This window comes from Phoca vitulina, unplaced genomic scaffold (assembly GCF_004348235.1).
Source record: "Phoca vitulina isolate PV1807 unplaced genomic scaffold, GSC_HSeal_1.0 scaffold8, whole genome shotgun sequence".
NCBI lineage: Eukaryota > Metazoa > Chordata > Mammalia > Carnivora > Phocidae > Phoca > Phoca vitulina.
The window spans coordinates 44,483,654-44,501,296 of NW_022589711.1; the positions used below are offsets into that span (position 1 = coordinate 44,483,654).

General features: G+C 41.1%; 2 protein-coding genes across 6 annotated transcripts in view; one reads left to right on the forward strand and one right to left on the reverse strand.

The window, feature by feature from the left end:
• PARP14 (poly(ADP-ribose) polymerase family member 14) overlaps nucleotides 1-12,840 on the forward strand; it is a 41,566-nt gene extending 28,726 nt beyond the window's left edge. For 2 of the 3 annotated variants that reach the window (XM_032406680.1, XM_032406681.1), the window contains 5 exons: nucleotides 2,785-2,991; nucleotides 5,409-6,008; nucleotides 7,285-7,418; nucleotides 10,814-10,988; nucleotides 11,329-12,840. In XM_032406680.1, coding sequence (XP_032262571.1) covers nucleotides 2,785-2,991; nucleotides 5,409-6,008; nucleotides 7,285-7,418; nucleotides 10,814-10,988; nucleotides 11,329-11,618 — 1,406 coding nt within the window. In that variant the 3' untranslated portion in view covers nucleotides 11,619-12,840. Of the gene's footprint in view, nucleotides 1-2,784; nucleotides 2,992-5,408; nucleotides 6,009-7,284; nucleotides 7,419-10,813; nucleotides 10,989-11,328 lie in introns of those variants that run through there. The other variant, XM_032406682.1, reaches the window with a different exon arrangement.
• A 1,205-nt stretch (nucleotides 12,841-14,045) lies between these two features.
• HSPBAP1 (HSPB1 associated protein 1) overlaps nucleotides 14,046-17,643 on the reverse strand; it is a 62,567-nt gene continuing 58,969 nt past the window's right edge. For all 3 annotated transcript variants that reach the window (XM_032406686.1, XM_032406685.1, XM_032406687.1), the window contains one exon: nucleotides 14,046-17,618. In XM_032406686.1, the coding sequence (XP_032262577.1) occupies nucleotides 17,079-17,618 (540 nt within the window). In that variant the 3' untranslated portion in view covers nucleotides 14,046-17,078. The remainder of the gene's footprint in view (nucleotides 17,619-17,643) is intronic.

A 17,643-nucleotide genomic window follows, 5' to 3' on the forward strand; every position in this document is an offset into this window, starting at 1 on the left:
CAGACAGCTGGTCAGGGGAGCAAATACTCTCAGACTTGAAGTGGAACGTAGCTGGCTGGTCCCAGAGAGAGAGCCCTCAGCACTGGATTGGTGATTCCATTGCGCAGGAATCTGTTTGAGTGTCTCACACTTGCATTCCAGGCCCTCCAAAAGTACCCTTAACCGGCCTTGTCACTTCCTGAGCCTTCTTCTAGTCCTCTGTTATTTTAATTTCTGTAATACTCTACCATTCCTCTTAATGTTCCCACATGGAATGCTACATCTACTTTATTACTTTTCTATTTCTGAAAGATTAATTTATAGTCCCTTTATGTTTTCATTCCCCTTGTGGTATTATCCAATTTGGCAGTTTAGCCAACATGTCTGTCTGCCAGTTTGTCTGTCTGTCTGTCTCTTTCTCTGTCTCTATCTTTAATGGACACCCACTAATGACTCACCAGTCTCTGTCTCCATTGATTTTTTTCTGAGCTCTGGTCTTGTGTTTCTACATAAACTTTATCTGGGCCAAGAAATCAGACAACCCAAGGGTGACACAGACCTTCCCAAGAAAAAATAAGGAAATGAGGCAGTTTTTGTTTTGCATGAATATATACACATGAGTATTTCTGGGTTACTGCAAACCTGTTGTTTCTTCCACTGACTTGGTTGCATTGCTGGTCTGCACAAATAAATCAGGATTACAGATTCTCCTTGCTTGTCATCTTTACTAATCTGTATCACCACTTGAGCTGGTCCTTAGACTAACGGACGGGGGAACTTTCTCCTTTAGTGGTGTTTATGAGTTGACTTGCCACTGCAACTGAGACGGCTTCTGGCAGTCAAAGAAGCCCTCTCCCTGGCTCCTTACAGACACCTGCCTAGGGGGAGAGAGTGGGTGATCAGCGATACTTGCAAGCACTTCAAGTTCAAAGCAGACTATGAATTCCAATTCATTGTCTTCTCTCCCAGACTTGCCCTTCCTCTTACATCCTTGATCATGTTAAAAGCATCACTTTCTACCTAGAATCCTTGACTCTACCCCCTTGATCACTCCTATGTTCATTAGCTTATTAACTAATTTGATTAAATATTTCCCACGTGCCTGCCATGTGCCAGGCACTGTGCTTAGGCACTGGGGACAGAAAGATGACTGAGAAAAGGGTCTAGTCACCAGGTAGCACCTAGCCTACTGTGAGAGACAGACATGTAAACCACAGCAGTACAGCACGACTCAGGTTGCACAGCAAGGTGTGTGGGTGGCAAAAAAGGGGGAACAAAGGGTCAAAGATAAACCCAGTTGGCCACTGACTTCAGGTCCTGCTGACTTCACTTCCCAACTATCTGCTCAGTCCCTGTACCTGACTCTTCATTCTGGCCTCTTCTCTTTGTTCAGCTCTTGTCTTTTGCCTAAACTTTTATTATAGCTTCCTATCTAGACCTGGGCTCCCTGTCCCAGTGCCTCCTCCACATACCCCACCCCCTGTATTTATCTCAAAAAAAAAAAAAAATCTCAAAAACAGATCTTTTCCCCGAACACACCAGGCTGAACATATCATGCCCCTGTTACATAGTTCTGTCTGGCATAGCCTTTTCCACAGTTTCTCATACTTCGCCTGTTGACATACCTCTTCATGCCCATATATCACATCCTTTGTGTTCTAAGTGACTAGATGAGAGCTAGCTCATGATGGGACATAGTAAATGTTGAGAGTGAATGAATGTATCTGAACTCTCCCATTTAAATTCTTCCAAAAACCATGAGATAATCATAGCTTTGCAAAGGAGACTTTCTCTCTTTTCCTGATCATCTAATCCAGAAAACTGAAGAAACCCTCTTGTTCAGTTTTGTATGGGGTTTGTCTACATTCTCACAAGTGTCTACATAGCCAGGCCAAAGTGGTCTACTCTCATTTCTGCAGTAATGGTGGACACCATCAACAGGGAAAATCCAAGTGGGCTGTTAGTCTATCACACCAGGTTGGCCAGGGGACTTTTACATTGCTCCTCATTGTGATTTGCTAGCTGCCATTTATTTGTATGTGATTGCTTCCATGACTTTTCATGGGACTTTTCAAGGGACTTTTCATGATCTTACCTAGGCAGTAGGCTTGAGAAACAAGATATGGAACATGCTGGGAAAAGAAAAAGACTTGCTCTGGTGGCCACCTTGAACCCAGCAAATCAGCTAAAATCTCACTGAGTGTGCTAGAAAAGACTTCCTAGAGGCTTAGGGATAACTGGTGTGCAAAGAATTATAGATTATAATGGATAACTTACAGCTCCAGGTGTCTTACAAAATCAGCTTAGCTTGAATCAGGTCCCCAAAGACATCTGGAAGAATAAAGATACATGCATCTAGTTGGGTGACTATGAACAAAAAAGAAAAATTATTGTTCTTTTTAAAGAGCTTGAGATTTCAACATATATTAACATCATTTGCTTTTTATGGACCTTTTGAGGACACGAATGAGCCAAAAAAGGTTAATTGTGCTTTGTAACACAGAGGAACACAGTTAGCTAGGGTCAACTTGACAGAGGAGATACGAACATCAGATATCAAAAGTTAGATTTCCTGGGTCCTTTGTTCATTGTTGGGTTATTGACTTCCTGACATCCTGGAATAGCAGCTCCCTGGTGCATCTAGGACCTCAAAAGTGTTTGCTCGTGCATTGCTAGAAAAGCCCATGATGATGAAAGAGTGGGCAGTGGGCATTTGTTCTGTGAGGACTGGAATCCCCAAATTATTTCTCAGCCTTCCCAGTTGGGTCTCCCCCCACCCCCGGTTTTTATTATCTGCCTTTCCAGGAAATGCCCAAAAAGACCCAGGTACAGTTGCTGATGCCATAATTGAGGCCATCGAAGACTTTACCCAGAAAGGAATGCTCCAGTCTGTGAAAAAAGTTAAAGTTGTTATCTTTCTGCCTCACCTACTGGACGTGTTTTGTGACAGCATGAAAAAAAGAGAAGCATCTCTGGCTTCTCCCCGGCCGTCTCTGAAGTCTAAATTGACACGTGAGTTGACCATTTTTATGAAATGCATGTTCCTAATATTGATGTCATGTGAGAAATAGCTAATCTTTAACAAACTGTCAGAAAGAGAAATTAAGAAAACAATCCCATTTACAATTATATCAAAAAGAATGAAATACCTAGGAATAAATTTAACCAAGAAGGTAAAAGACCTGTACTCTGAAAACTATGAGACACTAATAAAAGAAATTGAATCCCTATCAAAATTCCGATGGCATTTTTCACAGAAATAGAACAAAGAATCTTAAATTTGTATGGACCCACAAAAGACACCTGATAACCAAAGCAATCTTGAGACAGAAGAACAAAGCTAGAGGCATCACATTCCTGATTTCAAACTACATTACAAAGCTATAGTAATCAAAACAGTATGATATTTGCATAAAAACAAATAGATTATTGGGACAGAATAGAGAGCCTAGAAATAAATCCATGAATATACAGATCTTTCTTCACTTACAATGGGGTTACATCCTGGTAAACCTACTGTAAGTTGAAAATTTCACAAGTCAGAAATGCATTTAACATATCTAACCTACTGAACATCATAGTTTAGCCTAGCCTACCTTAAACATGCTCAAAACACATTAGCCTACAGTTGGATGAACTCATCTAACACAAAGCTATTTTATAATAAAGTGTTGAATATCTCATGTACTTTATTGAATACTGTAATGAAAGTAAAAACAGAATGGCTTTGTGGGTACAGAATAGTTATAAGTATATTGGTTGTATATCCTCATGATTGCCTGGCTGACTGGGATTTGCGGCTTGCTGCCACTGTCCAGCATCACAGGAGAGTATGGCAGCATATTTACTAGCTCAGGAAAAGATCTAAATTCAAAATTCAAAGTATTCTACTGAATGTGTATCATTTTCATACTATCATAAAGTCGAAAAATCATAAGTTGAACCATTGTAAGTTAGGGACCATCTGTGTGATCAATTAATTTACAACAAAGGAGCCAAGAATATACAATGGGGAAAGGATAGTCTCTTCAATAAATAGTGTTTGGATGCTTGCTTCAGCAGCACATATACTGAAATAAATAGGGCTGGGAAAACTGGACAGCCACATGCAAAAGAATGAAACAGGATTACTATCCTACACCATACGCAAAAATCCACTCAAAATAGATTAAAGATCTGAAACCATAACACTTCTAGAAGAAAACATGGGGAGTAAGCTCCTAGACATCAGTCGTGGCAATGATTTTTGTTTGTTTGTTTTGACACCAAAGCACAAATAGCAAAAGCAAAATAAACACGTGGGACTACCTCAAACTAAAAAAGCTCTTGCATGGCAAAGAAAACCATCAACGAAATGAAAAAGCAACCTATGGGATGGGAGAAAATATTTGTAGCTAATATATCTGATGGGGGTAATGAACAAAGGGGTTAATATATGAAGATCTCATACAACTCAATAGGAGAAAAGAAATAATCTAATTTAAAAATGGGCAGAGGATCTGAACAGACATTTTTCTAAGGAAGACATTTACAGATGGCCAACAGGCACACAAAAAGGTACTCAACATCACTAATCATCGGGGAAATGCAAATCAAAACCATAAAGAGATATCGCCTCACCTGACAGAATGGCTATTATCAAAAAGACAAGAAATAACAAGTGTTGGTGAGGATGTGTAGAAAAGGAACGCTTGTGCACTGTTGGTGGGAACATAAACTGGTGCAGCCACTGTTGAAAACAGTATGGAGGTTCCTCAAAAAATTAGAAATAGAACTACCATATGATCCAGAAATTCCATTTCTGGGTATTTATCTTAAGGTAACAATAAAAGAAACTATCTCAAAAAAGATATCTGCACCCCCATATTCATTGCAGTAGTATTTACAAAACCAAGGCATGGAAAAACCTAAGTGTCCACCAACAAATGAATGGATAAAGAAAATATGGTGTGTATATATATATGTGTATATATACACATATATATATACATATATATACACACACACACCACACACACAGATATGTAACATGTATGTGTGTATTACACACACACACACACGATGGAATATCACTCAGCCATAAAAAAGAAGGAAATCCAGCCATTTGTGATAACATGGATGGACCTAAAGGGTATTATGCTAAGTGAAACAAGACAGAGAAAGACAAATGCTGTATGATCTCACTTATATGTGGAATCTGGAAAAACAAACTCAGAGACACAGAGAACAGATTGGTGGTTGCCAGAGGCAGCAGAGGGTAGGGTGGGAGATGAAGATGGGTGAAATGTGTGAAGGGGGTCAAAAGGTACAAACTTCCAGTTACAAGATAAATAAGTCCTAGAGATGTAATGTATAGCATGGTGACAAAAAGAGAGAGAGAGGGAGGGAGAGAAAGAAATAGTTAATCTTCCTTTCTTTTCTTTTTTTAGCATTTGTGGGCTCCCCAAGTCAATCTCCAGAAAAGCAGAATCCTTTGGTTTTGAAAAAGAAAACAGAATCAGCAAGTTTTCAGGTGTGTGGTGAAAGTGTAAAATGTATAGAAAACGTTGTCTCCTGGATTCAGGATCTGATTACAAAGGAACTGTGTCCTTACATCAATGAAGATGACTGTATCAAAGATTTTAATGAAAAAGAATATCAGAAATTGAATGAGCTGCAGGAGAACTTAAATATTGCCATTTGCTTGGACTGTAAAAGACCTTTGATTGAGGTTTTTGGAATTGGCAAAGATTTGACACAGGCTAGAAATGCAATTGAGGAAATGATCAAGGGAATGAGATTGGCCAAAGAACAGAAATCCCAGGCAGAGTTTATCAGTGAATTTATAGAATGGCAATATTTCAAAAACAGGACTTTTCATAGTTTTGACAAAATAACCAATCTGCAATTGGAGAATGCAAGGAAGGCAAAGAAAAGTAGAACTGTTGTCAAAATTAATCATCAGAGCTACACAGTGGATCTGACCACACACACTGCTACAGATGCAAAAGGACAGAGTTTACCTGTTCAGCGCCTCATGAAACCTGAAGGTGAGTCAGATTGTGTGCTTTTATCCATTATTTTACACCTCCTTTGGACTTAACACTATTTTGTACATACATCAAAATTGTATTCATGTAGATAACATTGAAGCAACTCTTATGGAATGAAATACAACACTTGGTCTCTAAGCTTAAGGAGCTTACATTATGGCTGGGGAAATGTAGCATGGGTGCACTCAGCAGCCTGAGGATGACCTTCTTAATGGCGACCAGACCCAAACCTTGCATTTGTTCCCATCTCTACAGTTTACATGCTTCCCAGAGCCAGTTCTGCTGTGGAGGTAACGGCTGCTTCCGTCAGGAGAGGGAAAGCCATGGGCTTTAAAGAAAAGTGGCCCAAGGTTTTCTAGAACAAAAGAAGACAGCCTGGTCAGAGTGGGCACTCTCTGTGTCCGTGACTGATAAACCCAGGGAGGACTGGGAGCCTGTAGGATCTCCTCCCAGAATTTACTTCCTCTCCTGCCCCGAACATAAGGTTTCCTTAATGCACGCATCAGGAAGCAGCCTTCAAATTCTCTGACTGGATCTATTCCCCCACGAAGGGAATGCTTGTGCTGTGTAGCTAGCTATTCCTGCCTTTGAACCACACAGGTCCTCCATGGAGACGGGTAAGTTGGCTTCCGGTACAGTATCTTCATCTCTTGTGAGATCCGTGTGAGTGAGTTCTTCAGACTCTGAGCAACCCTAGGGAAATGACAAATCAAGTATAATACTCTGTTCAGCAGAAGGGAAGACAGAGCTGCCACCACTACCTGCCAAAGAGCCAAACCTGCCGTCCCCCCAACTCTTAAGGATGCGGGGAAGAATAATGAAAGAATAGATGTGGAGGGCCCTGTGATGGTGAGGAGTTCTGGCAAAAATTCACACTGTTGTAACAAGACCATCATAGGGAAATAATCAACTATTAAATTATTAAATTATGACAGCTTAGAGACTGAACAGAATATGCAGCTGAGTTATGCTACACCAACAGTTCTCAACTCTGAGCGTGATCAAAACTTGTTAAGATGCAGGCACCCAGGTTCCACCCCTCAGAGAGTTTGATTCGTAGATCTTTGGGTTTTTTTCTTCACAAGCATTATGGTTGGTTCTGATGTAGGTTGTCTGTGGGCCACACTTTGAAAAACAAGGAACTTCTTGAACACATTGAGTTAGGAGATTGTAAAGTAAGAACACAGATGATACTCAGTTCTTCAAAGCATACCAGGAATGTGCAGATGGGCCTTCCCAGGTGTGTGGGAGTCCTCAAATGTCCTCTTTGCAGTTAAGATCCCTGAGCACTGGAGTGATATGAAGCAGCAGGAGGTCTGTGTGGTTGAGCTACAGCCTGGTCATGCAGAATATAACACAGTGGCAAGCAAGTTTAATCAGACCTGCTCACACTTCTACATAAAGAAGGTAAGCCTTCTGCTGACATGGAGTTTCTTAATGGTGGAAATAAGTGGTATCGTGGTCCTGATAAATACATAAATACATTTGCATTCATTTTCCATCCGCCCCCCCTTTTTTTTGGCCAGAATTAGAATATTCTACGGTAATCAGACTTTAGATTATAGATTCTACTCCTGTCACTATCATTACAGACACATTGAGATTGAGATCGTGTCAGTTATTAGATTGCACAATATTAGATTGCAGTACGATATGAGAATACTAAAACCAGGTATTAACTCAGGGAGGAGCTGGTTAGTAGCAATCTTGAAGAGACAGCTGGTAGAAGTCTTCCCAAGAGGAGGAAATCTTTCCCCAAAGAGGAACCAGTAAGTGGCCCTAAAGAGGAAGGAAAGAGGAACATCCCCAGGATAAAAGGAAGTTCTCTTCCTCCCAAGGAGAAGCCACTCAGGAATGCACCTGTGGAGGCTGCTGGCAGCAAGAGCAACAGCTCCAAGAAAAAGGAAAAGTTCCAAAAGGCAGCCCAGCAGGATTAAAATGGACATTGCCCCACCCAGCCCTATAAAACTTAACATGAATTCACAAGAATCCCTGAAGCAAAGTCATAAAAATACAAAGATAGAGCTTCAAGGTTCATTTGACAACTAGCAAACACCACAAAGAAACACGCAGAGGCCCTCAGATCAGGATTGTGTGCTTCTGCCCCGCCATTCACAGATCAACAGTGCTTGCTTCCGGCATAAATCCGATAGTCCTTTCCTTGTTCATCTCCCTTATTTTGGCACCTTCCACTTAAAAAAAAAAAAAAAAAAAGATTTATTTATTTATTTGAGAGAGACAGGGCTTGGTTCCACGACCCTGAGATCACGACCTGACCCGAAATCAAGAGTCGGATGCTCAACCGACTGAGCCACACAGGTGCCCCTGGCACCTTCCACTTTTAAACATCACTATTGCTCTTTATAATTATGTTCCCATTTGACCTCTGTGGCAGTATTATATTAATGCTTTCTTCTTTAATTTTCCTTTCATTATCCCGGTTATCTATTTCTCCTCCAAACACCTAATCCTAGCTTTACCCGTAGGATTTATATTTTGGTCTTCTCTCTCTGCACTTCACTGGGAAAAGTTTTTACCCTTCTTGGCTTCAGCTGTTATTTCAATGTTGATAGCTCCCAAATCAACATCACCAACCTGCATCTTTGATGAAGCTTTACAACATATTCCAGTGACCTAAAAAATCTCTGCTTGCATATCTAGCTGCTAAATCAATTTCCCTAAACCTAACCCATCATCTCACCATTTCCTTTTCCTTCCCCACTTCTGTCCTTGGTCCACCACTTTCCGAGTAAAGGTAGAGATCTTTGGATGCCTTCCCTTCATCCATAATAACGAATTTGCCAATAAGGCCTGCATTTTCTTTTTTTGCAAACGTTTTTTTATTCCCTATTTCTGCCACCACTAGTTTGTTCACGTAGTTAAGCACATAATAACTCAAAAAGATTTGAAGTGTCTTACAAAGATATGTATCATACCTTCAGATAAAATAAATAGATGAAGAAAAATGGACCAAAAAAAAGAGGGGAGGAAAAATAAGGTAATAGAGGTATTGTCTGTTTACAAAAATATATAACATGAGTTTCTGGATAGTTACTAGAGGACCACAGGTTTGTTTCTGAGCTTCCTAGTAGACAAAGCAAAGAAGTGAACACCCAGCCTCAAGATTCATTGCTTCCGTAAATCAGAAAGAAAACCATGTGATCAGGAGACTCTCAGCTTTTCACAGTGCTGAGACTACTGAGAGGTTTATCCTGTGAATCAAGTGCTGGAGAATATCTTCAAAGTCATCCTCACAATAAATTCAACATCAGATTTTATACCACTGCTTTTATTTTTAATCCCCCAGTGTAAACCATTCGAGCAAACCAATTCTGAGGTACCAAGACAAAGTGATTCAAGTATGCAGCACTCTCGTGGGGGTTGGTTCTGAGATTTCAAATACCAAGCACAGTCATCCAGGAGTGACTGCCTGGCCCATTTTGATGAGATGCCAAGTCCAGACTGAGCAGGACTGTCCAGTGGACCAGCGATGTCTGCAGCGGGCCCTGGAGGCTTGCCATGTGTTGGCGAATGACCAGAGAAACGATTTCACTATTTTTTTGTAGTGGACCCCTTTTTCAAATAAAATCCTATGTGAAAGTCCAGTGTGTGAAACAGATAGAAGTAAAGCTACTTACGGCACTTCTGTGGAAATCCCTAACAGTGTGAAAACGCTAACAGGAGAAATAGGCGGTTATTATCCTCCACGACTGGTAGGACCTGTGACTAAGATTTTTAACATCCATAAACTTCCACATAGATTCAATAATTTTGCCACATTTGCCTTTTCTCTCTTACTCTCTGGGTTTTTGCTGAAGCATTTGAAAGTAAGTTGCAGATATCATGACACTCCTGAATATTTTTGTGCGTATCTCCTAAGAATAAAGACAGTCTCCTAAATAATAACACTGCTATCCCATATAAGAAAATTTACAGTAATTCGGTAATAGAATCCATATTTAAATTTCCCCAACTGCTTACTTATAACTCTCCCCTCTCCAATATGCATTTGGTCATTTTGTCTCCTCTGTCTCTTCCGATCTAGAATAGTACTCCTGCATTTTAAAAACTCATTTTTCATGATACTGAATTTTTAAGAGTTTAAGTCAGTTGTGTTATAGAATGTCCTACATTCTGACTCTGTCTTGTCTAGATTTTCTTTTCTTTTCTTTTTTTAAGAACTCAAGCAAGTTTGCTTACAGATTCTATATTTGTCTGATTCCTCCTGGGTCCTGCTATCTAGGACTCAAGGAAATTTCCACCACAGTCCTGGAGGCCACTTCCCAAAGAGGATGGTCAAAGCATGGACACTATGATCTGCAACCAGATCCCACCCCACCAGGATTCATGCCCCACTCTTCCAACTGGACCAGAGATTCATTATCATTAATTAACTCCCTTCTGGACTAGACCCTCTAGTGCTTCTCCCACCAGTAGAACATGGTTAACCAGGTGAACCAGTGCCCCAGAAGGACTTAGGAGGAGAGAGGCAAAGGGACCAAGTGAGGTAGACAGCAACCAGAATAGCCACTGAACTGAAGATAAAAAGCAGGCGTTGGGGAGGCTTGGTTAGATCCTAAACACTGTTTGCTCTCATGTGGTGCATTAAAAGATGAAATTAACATTCTTCCCAAGGTCTGTTTTTTGTGAAACACTGGATCTAAAAAGATTTCTGAATCAGAGAGGTGCCATCTGGCATTGAATTTGTTGTTTAATTTTTATTTATGAAAAATAATGGTCATATCTGTATCTTGCTAAAGGCTCTTGGCACCGACAGAATATTTCTCCTTGTTGATTTGCAGATTGAGAGGATCCAGAATCTAAATCTCTGGAATTGCTACCAAACAAAGAAGAAAACCATGGATGCCAAGAACGGGCATAAAGACAATGAGAAGCAGCTCTTCCATGGGACAGATGCTGACTCAGTGCCACATGTCAACCAAAATGGCTTTAACCGCAGTTATGCTGGGAAGAACGGTAAGGAAGCAAGTAATCTGGCTGCTCCGAATGGGGTGTCAGCTGCAAGAACCCAAACTGGTGAGGGACAGTGTGGACTGACTGCTTTGTATTCCTTCATGGTTGGTGGCCATGCTGCGGCCAGAGTTTCGAGGTTGGGCTCATTATGTTTCATCCCAGAAGGACTGACTGGCCCTCTAGGATGGTGAAATGACTTTTAAAAATTAAAAACACATGAAAAAAATTTGAGGCTTTGGAGAGAAGAACTGAACATTATTTTAACATTTGACATATTGGGTCAACACATCAGATTATAGACTAAACTGAACTTCTTAAAAATGTTTTGTTTTTCTCTTCACAGCTGTGGCATATGGAAAGGGAACCTATTTTGCGGTCAATGCCTGTTACTCTGCCAATGATACATACTCCAGACCAGACAGACATGGGAGAAAGCATATGTATTATGTGCGTGTACTTACTGGAACCTACACACATGGAAATTCCTCACTAATTGTGCCTCCTCCAAAGAGCCCTGAAAACCCTACAGACCTGTATGACACTGTCACGGATTCTGTGCAGAATCCCCATTTATTTGTGGTATTTTATGACTACCAGGCTTACCCAGAGTACCTCATTACTTTCACCAATTAACATTTTGGTATCCTTCCCAGAAGACATTGCTCACCTATACATGCCGAGTTGTAAAACAAGTTTTAGGTGTTTTTTCCTCTTAACAGCATTTTCTAAGATTAGAGGATCCTTGTCACTGAAATCAGACTTTCTTCAACTTCTTCATAACTGGAATGAACCTATCTTAAGAGCAATACATTTGAGAATTTACATCAGATAACTTAGTTACAGCTGTGTGTCCACAACCGTGGACATCCAATCTGTAGAAGGGAAGAGCAGGTTTGTGTTTTCGGAAAGGAGAGAATATGTTCATCTTAAAGGCAGAGGGCACAGCTATGCCGTTTCAGCTGCTGCTGAAGGAGACAGCTGGTGTACCACATCAGGACGCCATACTCCCATAAGGAGCACAGTATTACTGAGTGGGTAGGACTGCCGATTTCCCTGCAGCCGGGGATGGTGTGTAACTCCTTTTTTTTTTTAATCCCTGGGCTACGGTCTATGCCTAATGTAAATAGATGCTCCAGAAACATTCCATAAACCAACTAAGAAAGAAAAAGCCTAGTCAGACTCTGACTCAAAGTAGGAGCCATCTCTTTAATATTCTTGTCACTTTGCCTTAAATTGAACAGATTCCGTCACAGGGAACTCTGTTCTTCACGAACTGAACCATGACATGTGGGACAGCTCCAGTCAGGGTTCTGTGCCCTGCACAGTTCAGGGGCTGTGGTCTAGCTTGTGGCCCATGGGAATTGGGTCCCACGGACTTGTGCAGCACAGCAGTCCTGCCTCCACTGGTCCTTTTCTATGTTGACCCCAAATCTGCCTTCATCTAACTTCTGTTGGTGTTAGTTCTGCCCAGTGACAACAGTGGGATACTTCCAGGGTGAAACCCTTTACTATGTTAAGATTAAGTGAATTCTAATGTTATTAAATAGCATTATTTTCCTTGGCCGTCTAGCTTTTGATGATTTTAAAGACTTGTGCATAAATAAACCAAAGGAATTAAGCAGCCATATTGCTAATTTGCTAGCTCAGTGTCTGTTAGATAGGAAAGTGCTGGTTTTTTAAAAAATTTTCCCCAGATAAATTTCAGATTCAGACATGATTTATTAAGTGCCTAGATTGTACCAGGTAATAATAATAGGTGCTTTCACATATTTATTTTATTCCTCCAAACAACCCTGTCAGGTAAGAATCATATCCCCATTTTAAAGGTGAGGAAACTTGGGCACCTGGGTGGCTCAGTCTGTTAAGCGTCTGCCTTCAGCTCAGGTCATGATCCCAGGGTCCTGGAATTGAGCCCTGTGTCGGGCTCCCTGCTCAGTGGAGCCTGCTTCTCCTCCCTCTGCTGCTTGTGCGCACTCTCTTTCTGTCAAATAAATAAATAAAATCTTTTAAAAAAATAAGATAAAGTTGAGGAAACTGACACTCAGAGTGCAAGAAGCTTCCTTGCCTGGGGTCACCTAGGTAGTAGCCCTCAGAGACCGAAACCCAATCCTGATTCCTGTGTCACCAAGTCCTTTGCTCTTCCCACTACAGAGCATGGCCTCTAGATTAATGTTACCATTTCAGGAACATCCCAGGTAGTCTATGAATGACCCTCGTATTTCCTTGGCTTTTTCCTTCTGGCTTTGGTTTCCATTAGAGTCTCTTCATTTGAAGCTCTGTAGGCCGAGGCTGGAGCTGATGCCCAGTGCAGATGGTGCACTTGAACACTAGGGGGTGTCGAGAGAAGGTTAAAGGTGTTCTTCCTTGGCTGCTGTGAACTACTTGCTTCAAGTACAGGAGGTTGAGGGGGCCACATTTCCGCTTCGTTAACAGACATCTTGAAATTTTTCTTGCTGTTGCTGTTTGTTTGTTTTTTTTTAAGATTTATTCTTTTGAGAGAGAGAAGGGGGAGGGGTGGAGGGAGAGAATCTCAAGCTGACTCCCTGCTGAGTGTGGAGCCTGTCGCAGAGCTCCATCCCAAGATCGGAAGATCATGACCTGAGCTGAAATCAAGAGTCGGATGCTCACCTGACTGAGCCACCCAGGTGCCACTGTTGCTGTTTTTTTTTTTTAATTTTTTATTGTTATGTTAATCACCATACATCATTAGTTTTAGATGTAGTGCTCCATGATTCATTGTTCGTGCATAACACCCAGTGCTCCATGCAGAACGTGCCCTCTTTAATACCCATCACCAGGCTACCCCATCCTCCCACCCCCCTCCCCTCTAGAACCCTCAGTTTGTTTTTCAGAGTCCATCGTCTCTCATGGTTCGTCTCCCCCTCCGATTTCCCACTGTTTGTTTTTTTTATTTATTTATTCATTTGAGACAGAGATAGAGAGAGAGAGAGAGCATGAGCAGGGGGAGGTACAGAGGGAGAGGGAGAAACAGGCTCTCCGCTGAGCAGGGAGCCCGATGTGGGACTCGATCCCAGGACCCTGGGATCCTGACCTGAGCCGAAGGCAGACGCTTAACCCTCTGAGCCACCCAGGCGCCCTCCCGCTGTTTGTTTTTTAAATGGATTGGCAAAGACTCCTTATTGCTTAGGAGTGGCTTCCCAGCCACTGGCCTCTGAGCTCAGACTTGACAATGAATGTAAGAAATAAAAGGGAGAGACCTGCTCTCTGATTTGCTCTTGTTCTCCAGTGGTTTGGTTAACTCAGGGCAAAGCTGAATATCAGGGTATATTGCACCAAAGTGTAATGATCCAGTCAGTAAATGTTATAGTTATCCTCAGTCTAAAGAAATATATGTCATTTACCTCCTTTTTGAATAAAACACTTGGAAAATACATTTGGTGGTAAACCTCTTTATCCTTAAGGGCATCTACATACAGGAGAGCTTGATGATAAAAACAGGCCACTGCTGATAAAAGACTACCACTAAACATGAGAGCATCAGGGGTCCCCAGAGTGTTAATAGTATTCAGCTGAAAATTACAGTAAGGGCACAGTACAGGTTTAGTTTAGTAAATTTGAAGGGCAAATTGACTCCAACAGGAAGCCCCTGCTAAACCAAGCCCACTTCAAGACTGTGATGGGTCTTGGGGGTTTCCTCTAGGGTCAGAGATTCTTAAACATTTTTGTTATTTGAATCACTTTAGGTGTTTGCTGAGCTAGCAAGTTCTGGCCCATCCTAAAGGAGTCAGGTTCTGTAGCTCTAGAGGGGTGCCTAGAAATGTGCATTTTCAGCAAGCACCTCAAATGATTCTGATATCTTGATACTCAGAACCGCGTAGGACTTTCATGGCTCCAGAGACTTTTGCCTTCATGGGTCCCTTACTCCATAAAAAGTAAAAAAGTATTAACAATTACATTTTCCAACTGCATTGATACAAACATGAATGCAATCAAAGCTGGATTATATGTTTCTTTTTATTATTATTATTTCAAAAGAAACTAAAACATTTTGGGGCCCCCGAAAAGCTCATGGGCCCCAGCCACTGTGCCAACTGGATAGGTCAGCCTTGCTGATACCTGGATATGTTAGGTGCAATGCTGAGCCATATTCTTAATAGAAATTGTTTGTAGTTCTTACATTCTCAGTGTGAGCTGAGCTGGAACCCATTGCCCCACCCAGAAGTGGCCCAGTCCTAGAAGCGGGGGAGAATGAGCCTGTATTCTTTAATGCCTCTGGCTTCTGCAGGGTCCATGTATTTATCTAATAATTTCACTCACACAGGCACGCTTATCTGAGAAATGCATAATGAAATGGGACCCAGCTCCCTGAGTGCCTGATGGTCTCCCCCTTTTACTATCTTTCCTCACTGCCATAATCCCCTTCACAGATAGCCAAGGTCTCCATCTTGATAAAATCAGGAAATTATCTCCCATCACCCATTTACACTTAGAAATCCCTTCATACCAACGTCTTAACTCTCTTCCCAGGTCTCTGCATGTCAAAGACTGTTACCTCCAACTGAATTAAATTCTTTGTTTCAGAATGTCCTTCAAACTTTTGTGACCCCAACCTACATGAGGACATGAAATACATTTTATATCAGGCCCAGTACACACACAAATATAACTGAAAAGTTCTACGAAATATACTTACCCTAAAAAAAATACTTTTCCTGGAAAATTTCATGAAATAGTACTTACACTTACTAATGAATTCACTGAAATCACCTATTCTATTTCAGTTTTTAAAAATGCTGGTCTTACCCACTATATTGATTTTATGACTTACTAACGGGTCACAACCTACGATTTGAAAAACAGTAGTCAAAGGAGTAGCATATGTAAAAAATATCTGAAGAAAAAGATATGTCTATTTCTGCAATAAAGATCTACCTACTAAGGGGACCAGGCACCTTACCCTTGGCCACAACATCCTCTACCCCAATCTATTTTGATGGAGTGTTGCGAACAAGTTCTTCCTTTTATAATCCACTCAACTAAATATTTAACAAGCCCCTACCATATGCTGGAACTCTGATCAAGGCTCTGCGAACACAATAATGATCAAAGCAAAGTCCATACCCCCATGGAGTGACATTCTGGTTGGGGTAGATAAACAATAATCAAATAAATAGGTATATTGTGGTCAACTGGCAGTAAGTGCTACAGACAGATTTCTTCCAGACCCTTCTTTTCCTGGGCATGTTCATATAACACCTCTCTCGCTGCTAGAAGGCATATATTTTCTTTGGATGTACTGATACCCTGAGTCTGAAGACTGACAAGGATTGAGTCAGTAGTCAATTCATCTTAAAAGATTACTTTTCTTACCTTTTGTTATGTATTTGTTTCACAAATGGTTACTCAGAGATCCATATGCTTTTCTAATTTCTAAATTCTTACTTAGACAGTAATGGTAATAATTATCCCCAGATCTTCTTGCAAATGTAATGAGAGTAGGCTCAATTTCACTAGACCAAACCTTTAGTCCGTTGCAAGAGCCTCTAACATCCGGTGCTTTTCCTTCCCAGGACTAGTGTTCCTAGATGTCCCAGTTCTTCCATAAGGAGACCTTATACTGGACCCCCACCTACTTTTTTCCTGATTGGTATCCTGCTCTGGATGACAGAGAATTCTGCGGGTGTCACAAATGTAATCAGTCACTTCAGCTCAAGGCTAGAATCCACCCAATGGATGCATTAGGCCAAGGGCTGGCAAACTTTCTCTATAAGGGGATAGATAGTATTTCCAGCTTTGCAGGCCACACTGTCAGGCCGACCTCTACCTGAGACTGCTGAAGAGATTACTTTCTGTTGAGAACACCTGGGGCTTACATTTGAGATAGGCTGAAAGGATTAGATGGGAGAGGAAAGGCAAAGTCACTGAAGAAAGAAGGCCTAACAACTAAGAAAGAGCCAGTTTGGCCAAAGAGTAATGTTCATGAATGAAGGTAGCAAGAAACTGAAACACATTTAGGTAAGAACAAGTGCATATACAAGCATGTGCAAATTAACTTTTTGCTCTGCCATCTTTTATTTAACAATCATACTACTCAAAAAATATTTTTAAAGTATTATTTTAAAAGTCATTTCCTTAGAACCACAAACTTCTTCCTTGTATCAGAAGTTGTGCCACTATCCTGGTTACTTGTGGATTCACCAAGCAGTCTAGCAAGTCATCTGTAGAAATGAATGTTTGAGAAGGAGCCATACTACTATTTGAAGAGATTTGTTCCACAACTGCATCCTCACTTTTACTCATCATTCGTTGCCTCTTGGTACAATGCAATTTTCCAGAGTGTTCTCCATCTTTGCCAACAAAGTCTTTACCATCACCTTCAAATATGCCTCCTCTCTCTGAGGGTAGTTCTTCAGAACCCAGTATTACAGGAACCAGATCAGGGCCAAAGGGACTTGCTGCCTCCTGTTTTCCCGTTCCCAAGAGTAAGTCCTGGCCACCTGTTTGTCCCACCTCCATGTGATTGTGCACATCTGATCCCTCCTTTTTCATGTCCTCTCTATTTGTTCTCAGTGCTTGGATTTCTACTACCTTAGATGTTCTGTAATGATCAAAAAGGGCAGAAACGGCTCTATTTAAGTAGCGACAATTGACTTCATGGGATGTTTCCTCAACCTAAGGAGAAAGAAAAACTCTTTAG